General features: G+C 38.1%; 1 protein-coding gene across 1 annotated transcript in view; it reads left to right on the forward strand.

Annotated features, from left to right (window-relative positions):
• The window catches only part of LOC105386212 (small G protein signaling modulator 1), a 59,396-nt gene that overhangs the window by 21,909 nt on the left and 20,158 nt on the right, over nt 1-17,329 (forward strand). The window contains exons 4-5 of the mRNA XM_048626206.1: nt 4,071-4,228; nt 17,102-17,321. Coding sequence (XP_048482163.1) covers nt 4,071-4,228; nt 17,102-17,321 — 378 coding nt within the window. The remainder of the gene's footprint in view (nt 1-4,070; nt 4,229-17,101; nt 17,322-17,329) is intronic.

A 17,329-nucleotide genomic window follows, 5' to 3' on the forward strand; every position in this document is an offset into this window, starting at 1 on the left:
TTTGCTATAATTATTATTTAAAAAGTTCTGTTTTCCATGTAAATATTTTTTTAATACTTCTCCCATAGAACAAAGACGGTCTCTTAAATCCGTCGTTATTCTTGGAACTTTGTTTAAAAAAAATAAAAGCCCTAGTTTTCGGTAAAATCATTGAGAAGTTAGTTATAATTAGGTACGGTGTACTAAAAAAACAATATTGTTTGTTTGTTAAATTTAGTGTCGGTATTTCAAATGCGACTATTTTCTTTGTCCTAACTATTGGTGTTTTGTATATACCGTCATTGTTTTATGGATAAGTGGTAGACGTGTGTAGATAACCGTCGTTATTCTTTGGAATTATTTTAGGATACGTCGTTGTTCTTTCCTAATATTACGTATTTTCAATGGAAAATAAATAAATTTATGATTTTTCAGTATATTGATGCTAATTTATTATGTTTTTAAAACTATGTGCTAAAAAACAATGTAAAATTATGTACTTAAGTACTTTTTTTGTTCATCAACTCTACTGCCAGAGGCAGGTGACGATGGGAGCACGGTACCATGCGGGTAGGTTTGGAATTATGTTTTTCCAGCCATTAGCATGAGTTACCAAACATACAAGTCAGCCACAGAATCCACATCAAACATTAAATTTCTGTATTAACAGCTACCTCAACAGTTAACAGTTACATCAACTGCAAAGGGAAAGTCTTAGCATCAACCGAATGCTGGTGTTGTCAAACAGCTGAGGATAACGACCATCGCGAAGCAGTTTGAGAGGATCCTTACATGGCTACGGATAAGATGACAGCAATTTCCTTCATTGACTGACCAGAATCAGTAAATTCTCTAGTTCTAGGGGTGAATGGCATCGCGGGGGAGTCAACGTGATCGGACAGCAGTGAATTTACTGTTTGTGGGCAGTAAATAATTAAGGAAATTGGTATCATCTTATCCGTAGCTATGTAAGGATCATCTTGAACTGCTTGGGGATGATAATTTTCCTCAGCTGTTTCACAATCACCAGCACTCGATTCATACTGGGGCTTTTCCTTTTAAAAATAGGTGAGCCCACTTTATTCACGTATTAATTTCAGGAAAAATCCCCCGTAAATTCTGTAATTCTCACATTATACTTACTTCTCCATAAAAAGGGTGAGAAATCCGACCTCGGAAACTATAGACCCGTTAGCTTGACATCACACATGTATAAATAATTCACAATCGCATCCGTCCTCTGCTGAACTAACATCAACCACCAGAACAAGCCGGTTTCCGACCTAGTTATTCTACCGCGAACCCTCTATACACGCTCAATCAGATTATTGAAAAGTTCATAGAGCTTAACACACCACTTTACCATGTATTTATGGCCTATACAAAAGGTTTCGACAGTATCTACCATCAAGCAATACTTTCCGCCCTTAACACCACAAAATTCATCCAACCTACATCGAACTCGTTGGTACTATCTACATAAACAGCTCAGCCAACGTGAAATTGGAAAAACCTGGTACTGGTCCAACGTTTCCGATTGAAAAGGGTGTCATACAAGGCGACCCTCGCTGTACACGCTTTACAATTTTCCTCAAAGAAGTCTTCAAGAAGTTGACACAGTCCTGGGAGGACAAGGACATCAATTTCGGAAGTGAAAAATAGTCAAACCTCGGTTTTGCGGACGATATTGCCCTATTCTCCAACTCAAGCCCGAGCTCCAACAAATGTTGCGAGAGCTATTCACGGCAAGCCTTGAATTGAGTTGGGAAACTCCGTCACATATTCTCCTCGGCCATCCCTGAGCAGAGAAGAATACTTTTATCATTAGAGCCTGAAGACCAAAGTCTTCTTAAACCAGTGCATCTTGCTAGTGATGACGTATGATAGGTGACGGGCAGATAGGTGGGCACTGACGGTAGTACTGGTCCACCGATTTAAAGTCGCTCAGCGTGCTATGCTTGGGGTTTCTCTGCTGGATCGTATCAGAAATGAGGGTATCCGACAGAGGACTAAGGTTACCGACATAGCTGTCAAAATGTGCAAGCTGATGTGGCAGTGGGCTGGCTATATCTGCCGAAGAACCGATAACCGTTGGGGTCGACGAATTCTCGAGTCACAAATAAGGACAACCGTAGGCTGGTAGCCAGTAGTGGCTGGATGAGGAAGCCCGAGGACCGAGTGTTGTGGAGCTCCTTGGGATCTCCCATGTTTAGCATTGGATGATTCTTGACTGATGCTTGGACACAATGGGGTCTTCAAAAAACATCTTAAATAAATATTATATAATAATTGTATTTTGTAAAAAAATAGGACCTAAACAAAAAATAATATAGCGCAATCAGCACCCTCCTAAATAGGTTATTTAAAGATCCGTCTTTGAATTTTTCCATATATTCCCTAAAACAACGACGAAAAGTATAATACGCCATTAGATACGCAATAAAAGTCCGTAAAAAAACGACGTATCATATAATGCGATATAGTAGGATTCATAGAACAATGACCTATCTGATTTTTCAGGAAACCTAGACTTATTACAGACTAATTATACAGGCTATATTGCAAAAGTCCATTCGTATAATAATGTGACCAAATTTCAAATGAATTGCTTCAGCCGTTTTCATTTTATCGAACAAAACGTTGTTTAAAAACTTTAACTGGCTCTCCTGTAAAGTTGCTGTTTTGCAGATCCGTCATTGTTCTACGACTGCGACGATATAAGTACATTGTTACTAAGTATACATGCTATGGTTTAAGTCCAGAAAATAGAGGGTAATTTCCATTGATAAATAATAAAGTAAGTACTTAACAAGACAATTGAAAATTTATCTTGCATAATACCTAATATGTATTTACTTATGATTATTAAGTTATGCTTTTTCTCCGTCCGTGTCTGCAATTCTGCATCCTAAAGGATGATAACAATATGAGAGATAAATCTCTCCCTTTTTGTGTAAAGGACAGCAGATCTAAAGTCTCGGAGATAAAAAAATAAAAGGACAACCGAATGAAAAGATTAAAAAAGATTAAAACATACTTAATTAAGTTTTAATCTGAAGGAATCTTTTTTTAGAACTAAGTGGTTAGGTACTTACTTTTGTTCAACTTACGTTTTTTACATATACGGTTTAAAAATATTTCAGAGTTTTACGAGAGGGCTTGAAACTACGAATACGGCAAATTGGATGCTTACGAAAATACGAGTCTATTTACTGCGAACATTTTTAGAGTCTGCTACGAAAAGTTGTAATGCCGTATTATGATAGTGTTCGCGAAAATTCTAGGGATATTGCGAAAACATCTAAAGTTATATTGTGCACACACATAATATATTTTTCAAAAAGGAAAGGGGAACGTCTCCTTAAGCGCAAACTGCATGGTGCCTAAGTATAGTAGACAGAACGAACTTTGTCTATATAATATTTCGCAAAAAGACGAATCAATTTACATGCCTAAATCATTAACTTACATATTATTATTATTACTAGCGTAAGGACAGGCCCAACCGCTCAAGAAAATGGCAACCTCACGCTGGCCCTAAAATCAGATATATCTGTCATTTATTGTTCGAATTAGGGCCAGCGCGCGGGTGTTACTTTCTATAGTCAAAATGTTCTGACAGGCGCATCCTTTCTTTTGAAATCATTGGCCTAAATTCTCCTATTTCGGAAAACCAATTGACGATTATTGACATATCATCGCTGATGACGCTGATTTCATAACTGATGACATAATTATAAACAAACAAAAAACCCGACTGCACGCTAAAAAGTTGAAAACAAGTCCCTATGTTAATGGAAAGTATCGTAGGCGGGGACCAAATTTTTTTTTTTTGATCATCACGTTGTGTCCTCTAGAGGGCGCTATGTGCATTTTAATGTTACGTCACATAACCTATAACCATCGCGCTATCAATACGCTTCTAACGATACCTCATACATCAAAATCTATGAAGTCGTTTAGGCTACAGGAGGGAACAAAGAAACAGACAAACATACATACAATCGAAAAACATTACCCTCCTTCTTCGGCAGTCGGGTAAAAACACCACCACACTCATCACCAATCCTAACCCCCTATCTTGTCCGCAGCACTGCCCAGAAGCGGCTCTAATCTCGGCGCGGGTGCTAGCGGCGGAGGGCGTCCCAGCCACGCGGTCGGCGTCCGGCGTGGAGCGCCGCCCGTCCGCGCCGCGCCCGCCGCTGTGCAAGCGCGGCTCCGGCTCGCTCACCACGCCGCCGCAACCCAGGTCAGTTAAGCATGAAAAGGTACCAGCTCAGCATGTGCTGTAGACAATAAGGCCTCTGGTTTCCAGCTGGCCCTTATAAGGTGACCTAAGTCAGGTTTGATAATTAAATCCCACAATAAGGCTATGAGGTATGGATGCACAGTTTTGAACTGTGCGATAACCAATGAAAATATTGAAGGCACCTCAGCATATATGTTGTAGACTATAAGGCCACAGCGCTGGTTTTCAGCTGGCCCTTATAACTCTTAAAAGGTGACCTTAGTCACGTTTGATAATCAAAAAGGCTATGAGGCTATCCATAATGCATAGGTAGTTTTTACTTTGCGATAACCAATGAAAACTTTGAAGGAGTTGAGCCGTGCCTGAAAGTAAGGTGTTAATGGTCCTAATAGGATAGCGTCTACCTTCACCTTAATTGCCTCCTTGGACTAGTTAAACCTTATCATCCTCGGATATACCTACTTAAGCTAAATATATAAGCCAAGAGCTTGTTAATGCTTGCTTCTCTAGGAAACTTGTAGGTACTAACTCCACACTGCAAACTGATTACTTTTTAACTTTAATAACGAAATAAAAAAGATAGCACCGACAATTTATTCATGTAATTGCGTACAGTCGCAAACACAAACGAGATGTAATTTAAAGTTATGGGAGCATCTGTTCCTGTGCTAGATAATATTGTGGTACAGTCGCAGTCATGAATCATAACAAAGTTTTTTGAACATTACATAATGTATGCAATGTGGCACTGGTGTTTAATAAAGGTACCAAAGCTGAAGGGCTAGTACAGGGCGTATTTAAGACGTGACAAGATAACATCGCGCTCACTCACATCGCGCAGCCTCAAGAGCGAGCGCGACGGAGAAGTTTTGTCACATCTTAATAGTGCCCCGGGCAAGTCGCTAAAATAAAAAACTGTTTCATACGTGTGACAAAGCAAAAAAAATATGTGTTCACTGAATCAAAATGTATTTAAATGCTGTTCTTGTTGTTGATAAGATGCACAATCATTGAAGTTAGAATAGAACGAACGTATGCGTATTCATTTTGTCCACCAACCCGCACTAGGCCAGCGTGGTGGACTATATAGGCCTAAAACCCTTCCTTCTTTGGAAGGAGACCCGTGCCCCAGCAGTGGGGTATTCAATTTAATGTGTAATACGAGGGCGGGTCAATAAGTCCGTGACTTTTATAATTTCCCGCCACTTAACTGAAAGAACAACATTGCTCCTGTCAACAGGCAACTCTCAGTTGACATCTGTCAAAATTTGGACCAGTTACGACACTTGGTTTGTGTTTTACACCCGTTCTTAGCAAGTACCGCGTGATTTAAAAACATAATGGAAAAAACTGAATTTCGTGTGCTCACTAAGCATGATTTTTTACGGAAAAAAACCATCACTGAAACCAAGGCTAAGCTTGATAAAGATTATGGGGACTCTGCACCATCAATATTTATGGTAAAAAGTGGTTTACTGAATTCCGTTGTGGCCGTACAAGTACGGAAGATGCCGGACGTTCATGGCACCCAGTTGAGGTCTCTACACCTGAAATGATTGAAAAAAATCACGACATGGTGTTGGCCGATCGGAGATTGAAAGTAAGAGGGATAGTGGAAGCCACAGGGATACCACGTCGTGGCTCAGTGGTTTCAATTTTGAATGATCACTTGGGTATGAAAAAGCTTTCCGCAAGATGGGTGCCGCGTTTGCTCACAAACGCAATCGAATGACAACTTCGCAGTGAGTGTTTGGCGTTGTTCAACCGAAAATCGGACGAGTTTTTGTCGCCGTTTTGTAACCGTGGACGAAACGTGGATCCACCACAACACACCAGAGACCAAACAGCAGTCTAAACAGTAGGTTTCTCGGGGTGAATCGGCGCCAAAGAAGGCCAAGGTGGGTATTTTGATGACCTCGAGAAACCTCATTTTTGGAAGGGATAAAAAAATTGCAGAATCTTTGGACAAAGTGTATAGAGCTCAAAGGAGACTACGTTGAAAATAAAAAAAAAAATTATCTAAAAACCAGTATTTTCTTCAAAAAGTCACGGACTTATTGACCCGCCCTCGTATGTACGAATGTTATATCTAACTGTAAAATGCATCAGCACATTGGGCCCGACTGTACCGCATTCGTTAGTCAGATGTAGAGGACATTGCCGGGTTTCCATTCCTCAGGCAATTTAATCTCGCGAATAAATGACAATGGGCAGATTGGGACCACCCTCCAATAGCATTAAGACTAACATCGTTGGATAGGTCTTGTCAATAGGAATGACTTTTGCTATGACAGCTTTGTTGTCACAGTTGTCCGTTCAGAGGTATTTGACTTATAAGTTCCGATACTCGTCAGTTCATCTTACTGCTATTGGAGGATGGACCACCCTCCAATAGCAGTAAGACTAACATCGTTGGATAGGTCTTGTCAATAGAAATAACTTTTGCTTTGACAGCTTTGTTGTCACAGTTGTCCGTTCAGAGATATTTGACTTATAAGTTCCGATACTCGTCAGTTCATCTTACTGCTATTGGAGGATGGACCACCCTCCAATAGCATTAAGACTAACATCGTTGGATAGGTCTTGTCAATAGAAATAACTTTTGCTATGACAGCTTTGTTGTCACAGTTGTCCATTCAGAGATATTTGACTTATAAGTTCCGATACTCGTCAGTTCATCTTACTGCTATTGGAAGATGGACCACCGTCCAATAGCAGTAAAACTAACGTCGTTGGATAGGTCTTGTCAATAGGAATAACTTTTGCTATGACAGCTTTGTTGTCACAGTTGTCCGTTCAGAGATATTTGACTTATAAGTTCCGATACTCGTCAGTTCATCTTACTGCTATTGGAGGATGAACCACCCTCCAATAGCAGTAAGACTAACGTCGTTGGATAGGTCTTGTCAATAGAAATAACTTTTGCTTTGACAGCTTTGTTGTCACAGTTGTCCGTTCAGAGATATTTGACTTATAAGTTCCGATACTCGTCAGTTCATCTTACTGCTATTGGAGGATGGACCATGTGACAACAAAGCTGTCAAGGCAAAGGTTATTCCTATTGACAAGACCTATCCAACGACATTAGTCTTAATGCTATTGGAGGGTGGTCCAGCCTCCAATAGCAGTAAGATGAACTGACGAGTATCGGAACTTATAAGTCAAATATCTCTGAACGGACAACTGTGAAAACAAAGCTGTCATAGCAAAAGTTATTCCTATTGACAAGACCTATCCAACGACATTAGTCTTAATGCTATTGGAGGGTGGTCCAGCCTCCAATAGCAGTAAGATGAACTGACGAGTATCGGAACTTATAAGTCAAATATCTCTGAACGGACAACTGTGACAACAAAGCTGTCATAGCAAAAGTTATTCCTATTGACAAGACCTATCCAACGACGTTAGTTTTACTGCTATTGGAGGGTGGTCCATCCTCCAATAGCAGTAAGATGAACTGACGAGTATCGGAACTTATAAGTCAAATATCTCTGAATGGACAACTGTGACAACAAAGCTGTCATAGCAAAAGTTATTTCTATTGACAAGACCTATCCAACGACGTTAGTCTTACTGCTATTGGAGGGTGGTTCATCCTCCAATAGCAGTAAGATGAACTGATGAGTATCGGAACTTATAAGTCATATATCTCTGAACGGACAACTGTGACAACAAAGCTGTCAAAGCAAAAGTTATTCCTATTGACAAGACCTATCCAACGACGTTAGTCTTACTGCTATTGGAGGGTGGTCCAGCCTCCAATAGCAGTAAGATGAACTGACGAGTATCTGAACTTATATAAGTCATATATCTCTGAACGGACAACTGTGACAAAAAAGCTGTCAAAGCAAAAGTTATTCCTATTGACAAGACCTATCCAACGACGTTAGTCTTACTGCTATTGGAGGGTGGTCCATCCTCCAATACCAGTAAGATGAACTGACGAGTATCGAAACTTATAAGTCAAATATCTCTGAACGGACAACTGTGACAACAAAGCTGTCAAAGCAAAAGTTATTTCTATTGACAAGACCTATCCAACGACGTTAGTCTTACTGCTATTGGAGGGTGGTCCAGCCTCCAATAGCAGTACGATGAACTGACGAGTATCTGAATTTATATAAGTCATATATCTCTGAACGGACAACTGTGACAAAAAAGCTGTCAAAGCAAAAGTTATTCCTATTGACAAGACCTATCCAACGACGTTAGTCTTACTGCTATTGGAGGGTGGTTCATCCTCCAATAGCAGTAAGATGAACTGATGAGTATCGGAACTTATAAGTCATATATCTCTGAACGGACAACTGTGACAACAAAGCTGTCAAAGCAAAAGTTATTCCTATTGACAAGACCTATCCAACGAAGTTAGTCTTACTGCTATTGGAGGGTGGTCCAGCCTCCAATAGCAGTACGATGAACTGACGAGTATCTGAATTTATATAAGTCATATATCTCTGAACGGACAACTGTGACAAAAAAGCTGTCAAAGCAAAAGTTATTCCTATTGACAAGACCTATCCAACGACGTTAGTCTTACTGCTATTGGAGGGTGGTCCAGCCTCCAATAGCAGTAAGATGAACTGACGAGTATCTGAACTTATATAAGTCATATATCTCTGAACGGACATCTGTGACAAAAAAGCTGTCAAAGCAAAAGTTATTCCTATTGACAAGACCTATCCAACGACGTTAGTCTTACTGCTATTGGAGGTTGGTCCATCCTCCAATACCAGTAAGATGAACTGACGAGTATCGGAACTTATAAGTCAAATATCTCTGAACGGACAACTGTGACAACAAAGCTGTCAAAGCAAAAGTTATTTCTATTGACAAGACCTATCCAACGACGTTAGTCTTACTGCTATTGGAGGGTGGTCCAGCCTCCAATAGCAGTACGATGAACTGACGAGTATCTGAATTTATATAAGTCATATATCTCTGAACGGACAACTGTGACAAAAAAGCTGTCAAAGCAAAAGTTATTCCTATTGACAAGACCTATCCAACGACGTTAGTCTTACTGCTATTGGAGGGTGGTTCATCCTCCAATAGCAGTAAGATGAACTGATGAGTATCGGAACTTATAAGTCATATATCTCTGAACGGACAACTGTGACAACAAAGCTGTCAAAGCAAAAGTTATTCCTATTGACAAGACCTATCCAACGACGTTAGTCTTACTGCTATTGGAGGGTGGTCCAGCCTCCAATAGCAGTACGATGAACTGACGAGTATCTGAATTTATATAAGTCATATATCTCTGAACGGACAACTGTGACAAAAAAGCTGTCAAAGCAAAAGTTATTCCTATTGACAAGACCTATCCAACGACGTTAGTCTTACTGCTATTGGAGGGTGGTCCAGCCTCCAATAGCAGTAAGATGAACTGACGAGTATCTGAACTTATATAAGTCATATATCTCTGAACGGACATCTGTGACAAAAAAGCTGTCAAAGCAAAAGTTATTCCTATTGACAAGACCTATCCAACGACGTTAGTCTTACTGCTATTGGAGGGTGGTCCATCCTCCAATACCAGTAAGATGAACTGACGAGTATCGGAACTTATAAGTCAAATATCTCTGAACGGACAACTGTGACAACAAAGCTGTCAAAGCAAAAGTTATTTCTATTGACAAGACCTATCCAACGACGTTAGTCTTACTGCTATTGGAGGGTGGTCCAGCCTCCAATAGCAGTACGATGAACTGACGAGTATCTGAATTTATATAAGTCATATATCTCTGAACGGACAACTGTGACAAAAAAGCTGTCAAATCAAAAGTTATTCCTATTGACAAGACCTATCCAACGACGTTAGTCTTACTGCTATTGGAGGGTGGTTCATCCTCCAATAGCAGTAAGATGAACTGATGAGTATCGGAACTTATAAGTCATATATCTCTGAACGGACAACTGTGACAACAAAGCTGTCAAAGCAAAAGTTATTCCTATTGACAAGACCTATCCAACGACGTTAGTCTTACTGCTATTGGAGGGTGGTCCAGCCTCCAATAGCAGTAAGATGAACTGACGAGTATCTGAACTTATATAAGTCATATATCTCTGAACGGACAACTGTGACAAAAAAGCTGTCAAAGCAAAAGTTATTCCTATTGACAAGACCTATCCAACGACGTTAGTCTTACTGCTATTGGAGGGTGGTCCATCCTCCAATACCAGTAAGATGAACTGACGAGTATCGAAACTTATAAGTCAAATATCTCTGAACGGACAACTGTGACAACAAAGCTGTCAAAGCAAAAGTTATTTCTATTGACAAGACCTATCCAACGATGTTAGTCTTATTGCTATTGGAGGGTGGTCCCAGCTCCCATATATTTTTGCCCATCCTCTTTTATCTGGGGAATTTCCCGTAAAAATATCTATACATTTAGAGAAAAATACCTTACAAGATAAATAGGTTATTTTTATTGGATATTGTGTTGTGGCTACGTCGAAGGAGTTCAATGACTTACGTCTTTTAAATTCCTAACGGAAAAATAAGGGTGTTGGAAGTTTAATGTATTTGATGTGTATGTGATATGTGTGTATCTGTATGTGGTAGCGCAACTCCCAAACGGATGCACCTATTTTGGTTTTGTTTTTTTAGGGTCGTACTTAAGTAGGTAATGTTACCTCGAGTAAGAAAGCCATTTAATGATAATCTTTTTCAGCTGTTCAAAAGATAACTTGTATCCCTGATTCTCTGATAGAAGTTGAAGCTTCATAATTATTATGATGTGAGATTAGTTTTAATTCGTCAACTGTTCCATAAAACTTAAGGCATAGCTACAGAAAAAACACCGCTAAACGATGTAAGATTTTAATTTTGCCCAATTTATGGTTAAACCAACTATCACACAGTAATTAATACAACACACATACACAAATTGTTTGCTTAGATACGTAGTGAATTATACAAAGCAAGTGTCGCCCCCTACTGGCGGTCGCATCGCATTAATTCTGACTTGTGCCCGCGCCTTGCGGGTTACTCTACTGGGTGTTTCTACTGAAATCAGAATTTCAAAATTCGCGAAAAAATAATTTCATTTTCCATAGAAACTTTGTTGGTTACGTGACTTTTTACTATGGAAAATGAAATAATTTTTTCGCGAATTTTGAAATTCTGATTTCAGTTTCGGGCTTAGATATACCATGCTGCACATGTAGGTTTCGGCTTAGTATACCCTTTTTGCAACACCCTGTATACTGATGAAAAACTAACTAACGAAAGCTGTTGCAATAGGCACAACAAGATAGAGTCGTGGCTCGTGCAGCAGCGCTGTGAAACTTCGTTTTTGTGATATAGAGTGACCCCCTTGGCCATGACCTTCGCGTCTGAAAGATCTTTCACACTGTCTACTTCTAGGGCTTTCATGAAGCGTTTTCTTGGAATACCTGAAGAGCTGTTTCGAGGTAAGCTTTTATGCATCAAAGTGTTTTTTTCAAATAATTGATGTAGGTGTTTATGTTTAACTATCATTACATAGTTAGAAAGTGAACATTTTCTGTTTCTTCGTTTAGTTAGATCGGTTTCAGACTAGCATATTTTTCGATGCTTTTACATGTGTGTATAAGTGAGCTCTTTTTTGGAACTTGGAAGCGCTATTATTAAGTAAAGGGTGGTGTTTTTTCTGTAGCTATGCCCTATTAAATATAATTATAGTTAATGTAAGGATTGTATGGAATTAATGGTAGGTATACCTTAATTTATACAGATTGAGCATCTCAGTCCAACTGGACGTGCACTCATAATCAGTTTCACATTTGAAAACATCGAGTTAAGCAGCACTTAATATGGCTTAATTGAGCTTAACTTAACTTAACTTTCATGCTTTGTTAGATTTACTTAAGTAAGAAACTGGGTCTTATTTAAATTTTAATTAAAAAAAACGCTGACTGTCCTTTGATCAGAAAAAATCCTTTAATCTTTAAACAAAATGCCGTGAATGGACTTAAGTGAATAACTCAACAAAAGCTTACAGTGTATGAAAGCTCTGTATTATTCTCCGCGAGTTAATCCTGGGAGTGAAAAAGTAATTCTATAAGCTCTGTTAAAAACAATATAAAGCTCACATTGCTATGATTTATAAAAGTTGAAGTTTGTTGGCAGGAAGTTATAATGTTTCAAATCTTTACAGTTGGGAAAGAACGCACGACCCTTTCAAAAATAATGGGTCTTTGCAAAGTTTTAAAAACTCATTTCACACCTCATAAAAACAAGTTTTTTAATAATCGTCATCTCGTTAGGGTTAAATAATATTAAATAATGTTAAATAATAAGTCGGTTTTAAGTAATTTTATCAATAATGTTTACGGCGTTTTGGATTGCTGAAACGATACGCTTTACCGACGCTTTCAAGTGACTTTCAAACTTTATAGACTTGCCATATTGAACGATCTTTAAATGAAAGTCATAAAATATTTCTCTTAATAAAATCTTAACAGAATTTGAAGCAGTGAGGTAGGTAGCAATTTAAGACTATAAAGCGGTATACTTATATAAGTACGTACACACGGCAACGTTAAATGGTTGGCAGGGCACACTAACGTAGGTAGTGTATGTGTGTGTCGGCGACGTCGACGTAATTATTTAGTTCTGGGCAACCCACACATGGATATTGTAAGCATGTAGTTGTGCCAGTGACAATGATTCATTGTTTTTATGATATGAAGCAAAATTTTGCAAGGCAGTGTAATAGATTGAATGGCTCAGTTGGTATGATACAAGACTTACAATAATCGGTATGGTGGTTCAAATCCCACTGAACTTACAATATTCCTTTTTTGTTTTTTTTATAGATTTAATTTGTTTTTTAAGTTGGTTAATAATAGTATTGTAGCATATACGAATAAAAGCAACACAGAAAGTAAATGAAACAAGTTATTAAGTGTTAAAATAACCAAATTTATTCTTGCCGTAACATAAACATTAAGGATGTTACGTTTTTATTGTTTTTCGTTTTAAAACATAGTTGTAGTTTATATTAATAAGGAAAATTTTCAATTAGCAGTTTTAAATCATAATAAACATCAGAAAAGGATGGACTGGCTGTTTTACTAAAGTAAATAGGCAAGTCATTAGTTATATGAATCAACATGTTAATTAGCTAGAAATAAGATAACTTATTCCAACCTCAGTAACAATAACATCATTAACACATTGGCTTACCCATAATTGTAAATAATAATAAGTATTTAACCAAATAACTAAAGTCTTATACAAATGGAAAAATAAAAATTACTGAGCTAACCCCAATAACTATAATTTTCACCACTTTTTCGCCATAATATCTTACGTCCATCCTTGTCTAATTTAAAGGTCTTTTCATCACTAAATATCACCACATTGTTGCACCAATCAAAGTTTAAAATAGTCAGTCGCAAAACGCACTCTGTTTCGACGATGCTGATCGGTTAGAGCAATTTTCTTCGTCGGCCTCCGACACCGCAACCCAGCAGCACGCAAGTGAACCCGTACGGTTCGTAGGGATAGATTATGTGTTGTGGCCGTAGAACGGGTGCTGCAGAACGGATCAGCGCTATGTGCAGCTACGATTTCTCGATGGCGTGGTGATGCATCCGTATAGACGACTACTGTCTACATGTCCCGAATCTGCGTATCGGTGAACCCATAATTGAACAGTTCTCCTCTACAAACAAAAAAAACAAATACTTAGCTTATACAAATACAAATATTCTAACAGTCGAATAAAATTATATTTGCAGTTCTATGTGACTTACCGATATCATTAAACGTCTTGCGATTTCACTAATTGTAATATTTTGTTCATATAATACAATTATCTCCGCCTTTTTGAACATGGTTAAATGACTTTCCATAGTGACTGCGAAGATAAATTAATTATAAATTCACAAATCACAAAGTGAATCACTATGCAGACGCAGAGGTGAATTGTCACTAAAAGTAAAAACTAATTACGTTTATTCATATTGTATGAGGGTAGAATGGTTTTACTTCTCAAATGAAGAACGAATCATATATTTTTAGCGGAGAGAAATAGTCGACAGCTATGCAGCTTGTAGTCATTTGTCAATTTCAAATAAATTTATTTTATACTCAACAGCGTTTAAATTAACGCTAAATTTAAATAAAGTAAAATAAAAATACCCATTAGTGGACTCGAACTCACGACCTATGTTTCATAAGTCTAACATACTACCAATGAGCTATGAAGAGTATAGCTACAAGTTGTGAAATTTTGCTTCAAGTCTGTCTGTTTGACTTACTCGACCGGTTGATATTTTTATGTCACAGCTGGTGTAAGGGCGTTTGCCTACGCGCAAACTCGTTTGTGCTGTTGTGTTTGTGTGTGTGTGTGGTTTGTTACTGGTGTATTTACCGATTTCTGCTTTATTGCACACATAGACCACGTTAGTGTGTACACATACACTACGTTTGTGTGCCCTGCCAACCATTTGGAGTTGCCGTGTGTACTTAATAATTAACTGAAGATGGAAATGTTTGTAACACCTGTTGTAAGACAATTCACACATGTTGTTCGACATATAATTATTTATGGCATATATTTATTTAAGGCTTATTCTCAATCGGGGTTTATAATGCAATGCAATTCCAAAAGTCGTAGAATAAAACTTTTATCACAGCCTGTAAAAAATGATTTTTACAGAAAGTTTCGATTTTGTGAAATTAAAAAAGGTACGGTTTTTACATACTTTTGCTAGATGTAGCGAAATTGCAGTAGATCCTTGTTGATAGATGCTTGTAAGTTTTGAGTAGGCTCATTAACAATAAACAGTGTACTTAGACGTGGCGCTTGCTGCTATTATTATTATGTAATAATTATAGTTTATTTTTATTTTTGATTATAACTACAAGTCATTACTTTTTGTCACTATAGGTGGGAACCTATTAATGGCATTTCCGTGTTTTGTAGAATTTTATAATTTTGTTACCATATAAGTTGACGCAAATGCTGTTGGTTCTCCATGAACAAAATAAATAAATAAATAAATCCTTCACATTTCATTGTTGTACGGATGGAAACACCAAACTCGTAGAAAAAAATATGGTCGGTTTTGTAATGTATTGTAATGTACCTATGTAGGTATAACCATATAACTAATTATATTAGTTATATCGTGTCTTCGACTTAATGATAATCATCAGAATCTTACGACATAATACTTAATTTCAATTCTTATTTCAAATCAAGATACGGATACACATAATAAAATTATATAATTAGATAAACTTTTGAATTTTTATAAATAACTTTTTCGTTTTCCTGAAGACTTTTCTAATCAACATTTGCGGTCTCGGGCGGCGGCGGCGGCGGCGGCAATTTGTCACAAATGAAATGAAAACACCTACTTCCCTCCCTCGGGATGTTGGCGTAAAAATTACGGCCGTGACGACCTTCTTTTTTAATCCTCGACCGAAAAAGAAGTGGTATTATAAGTTTGACGCTTAATAGATACACTTAGTTAGTATCTAGTAGTATTTATAAGACTCAACTGTTTTGGCCGTTTCTGAAAATTCGGTTGCCTAAGGTTACAAAAACGAAAACATGTCGCATGAATTGCGAAATCTTGTAAAATGTTCGGTTGGAAATTGAGAGCCATCCAAATGTTTGGATTGTTGCTTTGATTCAGGAGTATGATGGTGAACTCAGCTTTCATCCAAGGAAAAAAGTCCTCTTTAGTCTTATGTTTACTAATGTTTTTTTAAGTAACTAAGTACTTATGTTAAATTACAAAAATTATATTATTTAATGTAAGATAAATAGGTTAGGACATACATAGAACCTATATTAAGTAAGTATATCATACATTTACGATTTGACGATCAAAATGTTGCTTTTTACGAGATTGTTCCGAGTTTATGGCTCCACTCCGGGGGTTCAGGGGCACAGGAGAATATAATAAAGGAGATTGGGCACTAGGAATCACACTATAGAATTTTATCAGTGATTCTACAGGTTGTTGCCAAAGCTTTACTAAGCTAAGCTAAGCTATACTAAGCCGAAAGGGTGACTCAGACTTTACTATGGAGAAACTTTTGAACTTTACTATGAAAAATTTTTGTTCTTGAATTACCAATAGTCGTATAGAACAAAAGTGGTTTAGATTGCCCCCTGAGTCACTCTCTTTCGGCTTAGTATAGTACTTATGCAACACTCTGTAGTGTCGAGAGAACATAATTATGCGGGCAAATCTCCTCGTTTTATTGTTCGCCTGACTATTGTATCTAATTTATTTACCTTTGGTGTTCGCAGCCCCGCGGTTTATAGCCGACATTTTTATAAGGGTCGTATCTTATCTGAGTCTACCAAAGTTTCATTATTTTGGGCCACTTTTTCATACTCAATCAAATAACGATACAACTGTATTTTATTTAGTTATGGATGAAAGATATTGCTATAGGTACCTAATATAAGTACTTGGGTCATTTGTACCAAAAAAATATATACGTATTTAAAATAAAATACATTTTGTACCAACTGACAGACGTTTCACAGGACTAAATACGTTAAGCGTTTGGTAAAATTCAACCTTAGGTACTTTGAAAAATATAGCATCAACTCTATGGCAGTCTACCAATAAATCGTCATAGGACTCTTGCTGTATTTTAAGCTAGAAGAGCTCACATTTAGCAATAATGCCTATTGTATTCCCCCAACTTGCTCCCCTAAAATTGCTCTCACGATGTGTGGTTTCCCAATAATGTTATATTTTATCATAATCATCAGCCTTCTATCTTCCACTGGGTCAAGCGAATTTTCCGGTCCTGTGCCGCCCTGCTCCACTGCTTCTCCGCAACCCTTCAGATGTCATCGAACCATCAGTTATATAGTTACTTAAACTGTAACATTCCCTCCACAGATACCTGTGGATCCGCCTCGCCCTCTTCGAGCGTCAACTGGCCAAGATCATCGAGCACCTGGTGGGCACGGCGCCGCGGTACTACGAGCGAGACGCGCTGGTCGCCGACCCCGACTACGGGAGCATCCTCAGCTCGCTGCTCGTGGGGCCCTGCGCGCTGGAGTATTCGAAGGCGAAGGCGCCGGCTTGCTTTTGGACGGATCCGCCGGCTGATGAGCTGGTGAGTTG

Source organism: Plutella xylostella, chromosome 16 (assembly GCF_932276165.1).
Source record: "Plutella xylostella chromosome 16, ilPluXylo3.1, whole genome shotgun sequence".
In the NCBI taxonomy this organism is placed as follows: domain Eukaryota; kingdom Metazoa; phylum Arthropoda; class Insecta; order Lepidoptera; family Plutellidae; genus Plutella; species Plutella xylostella.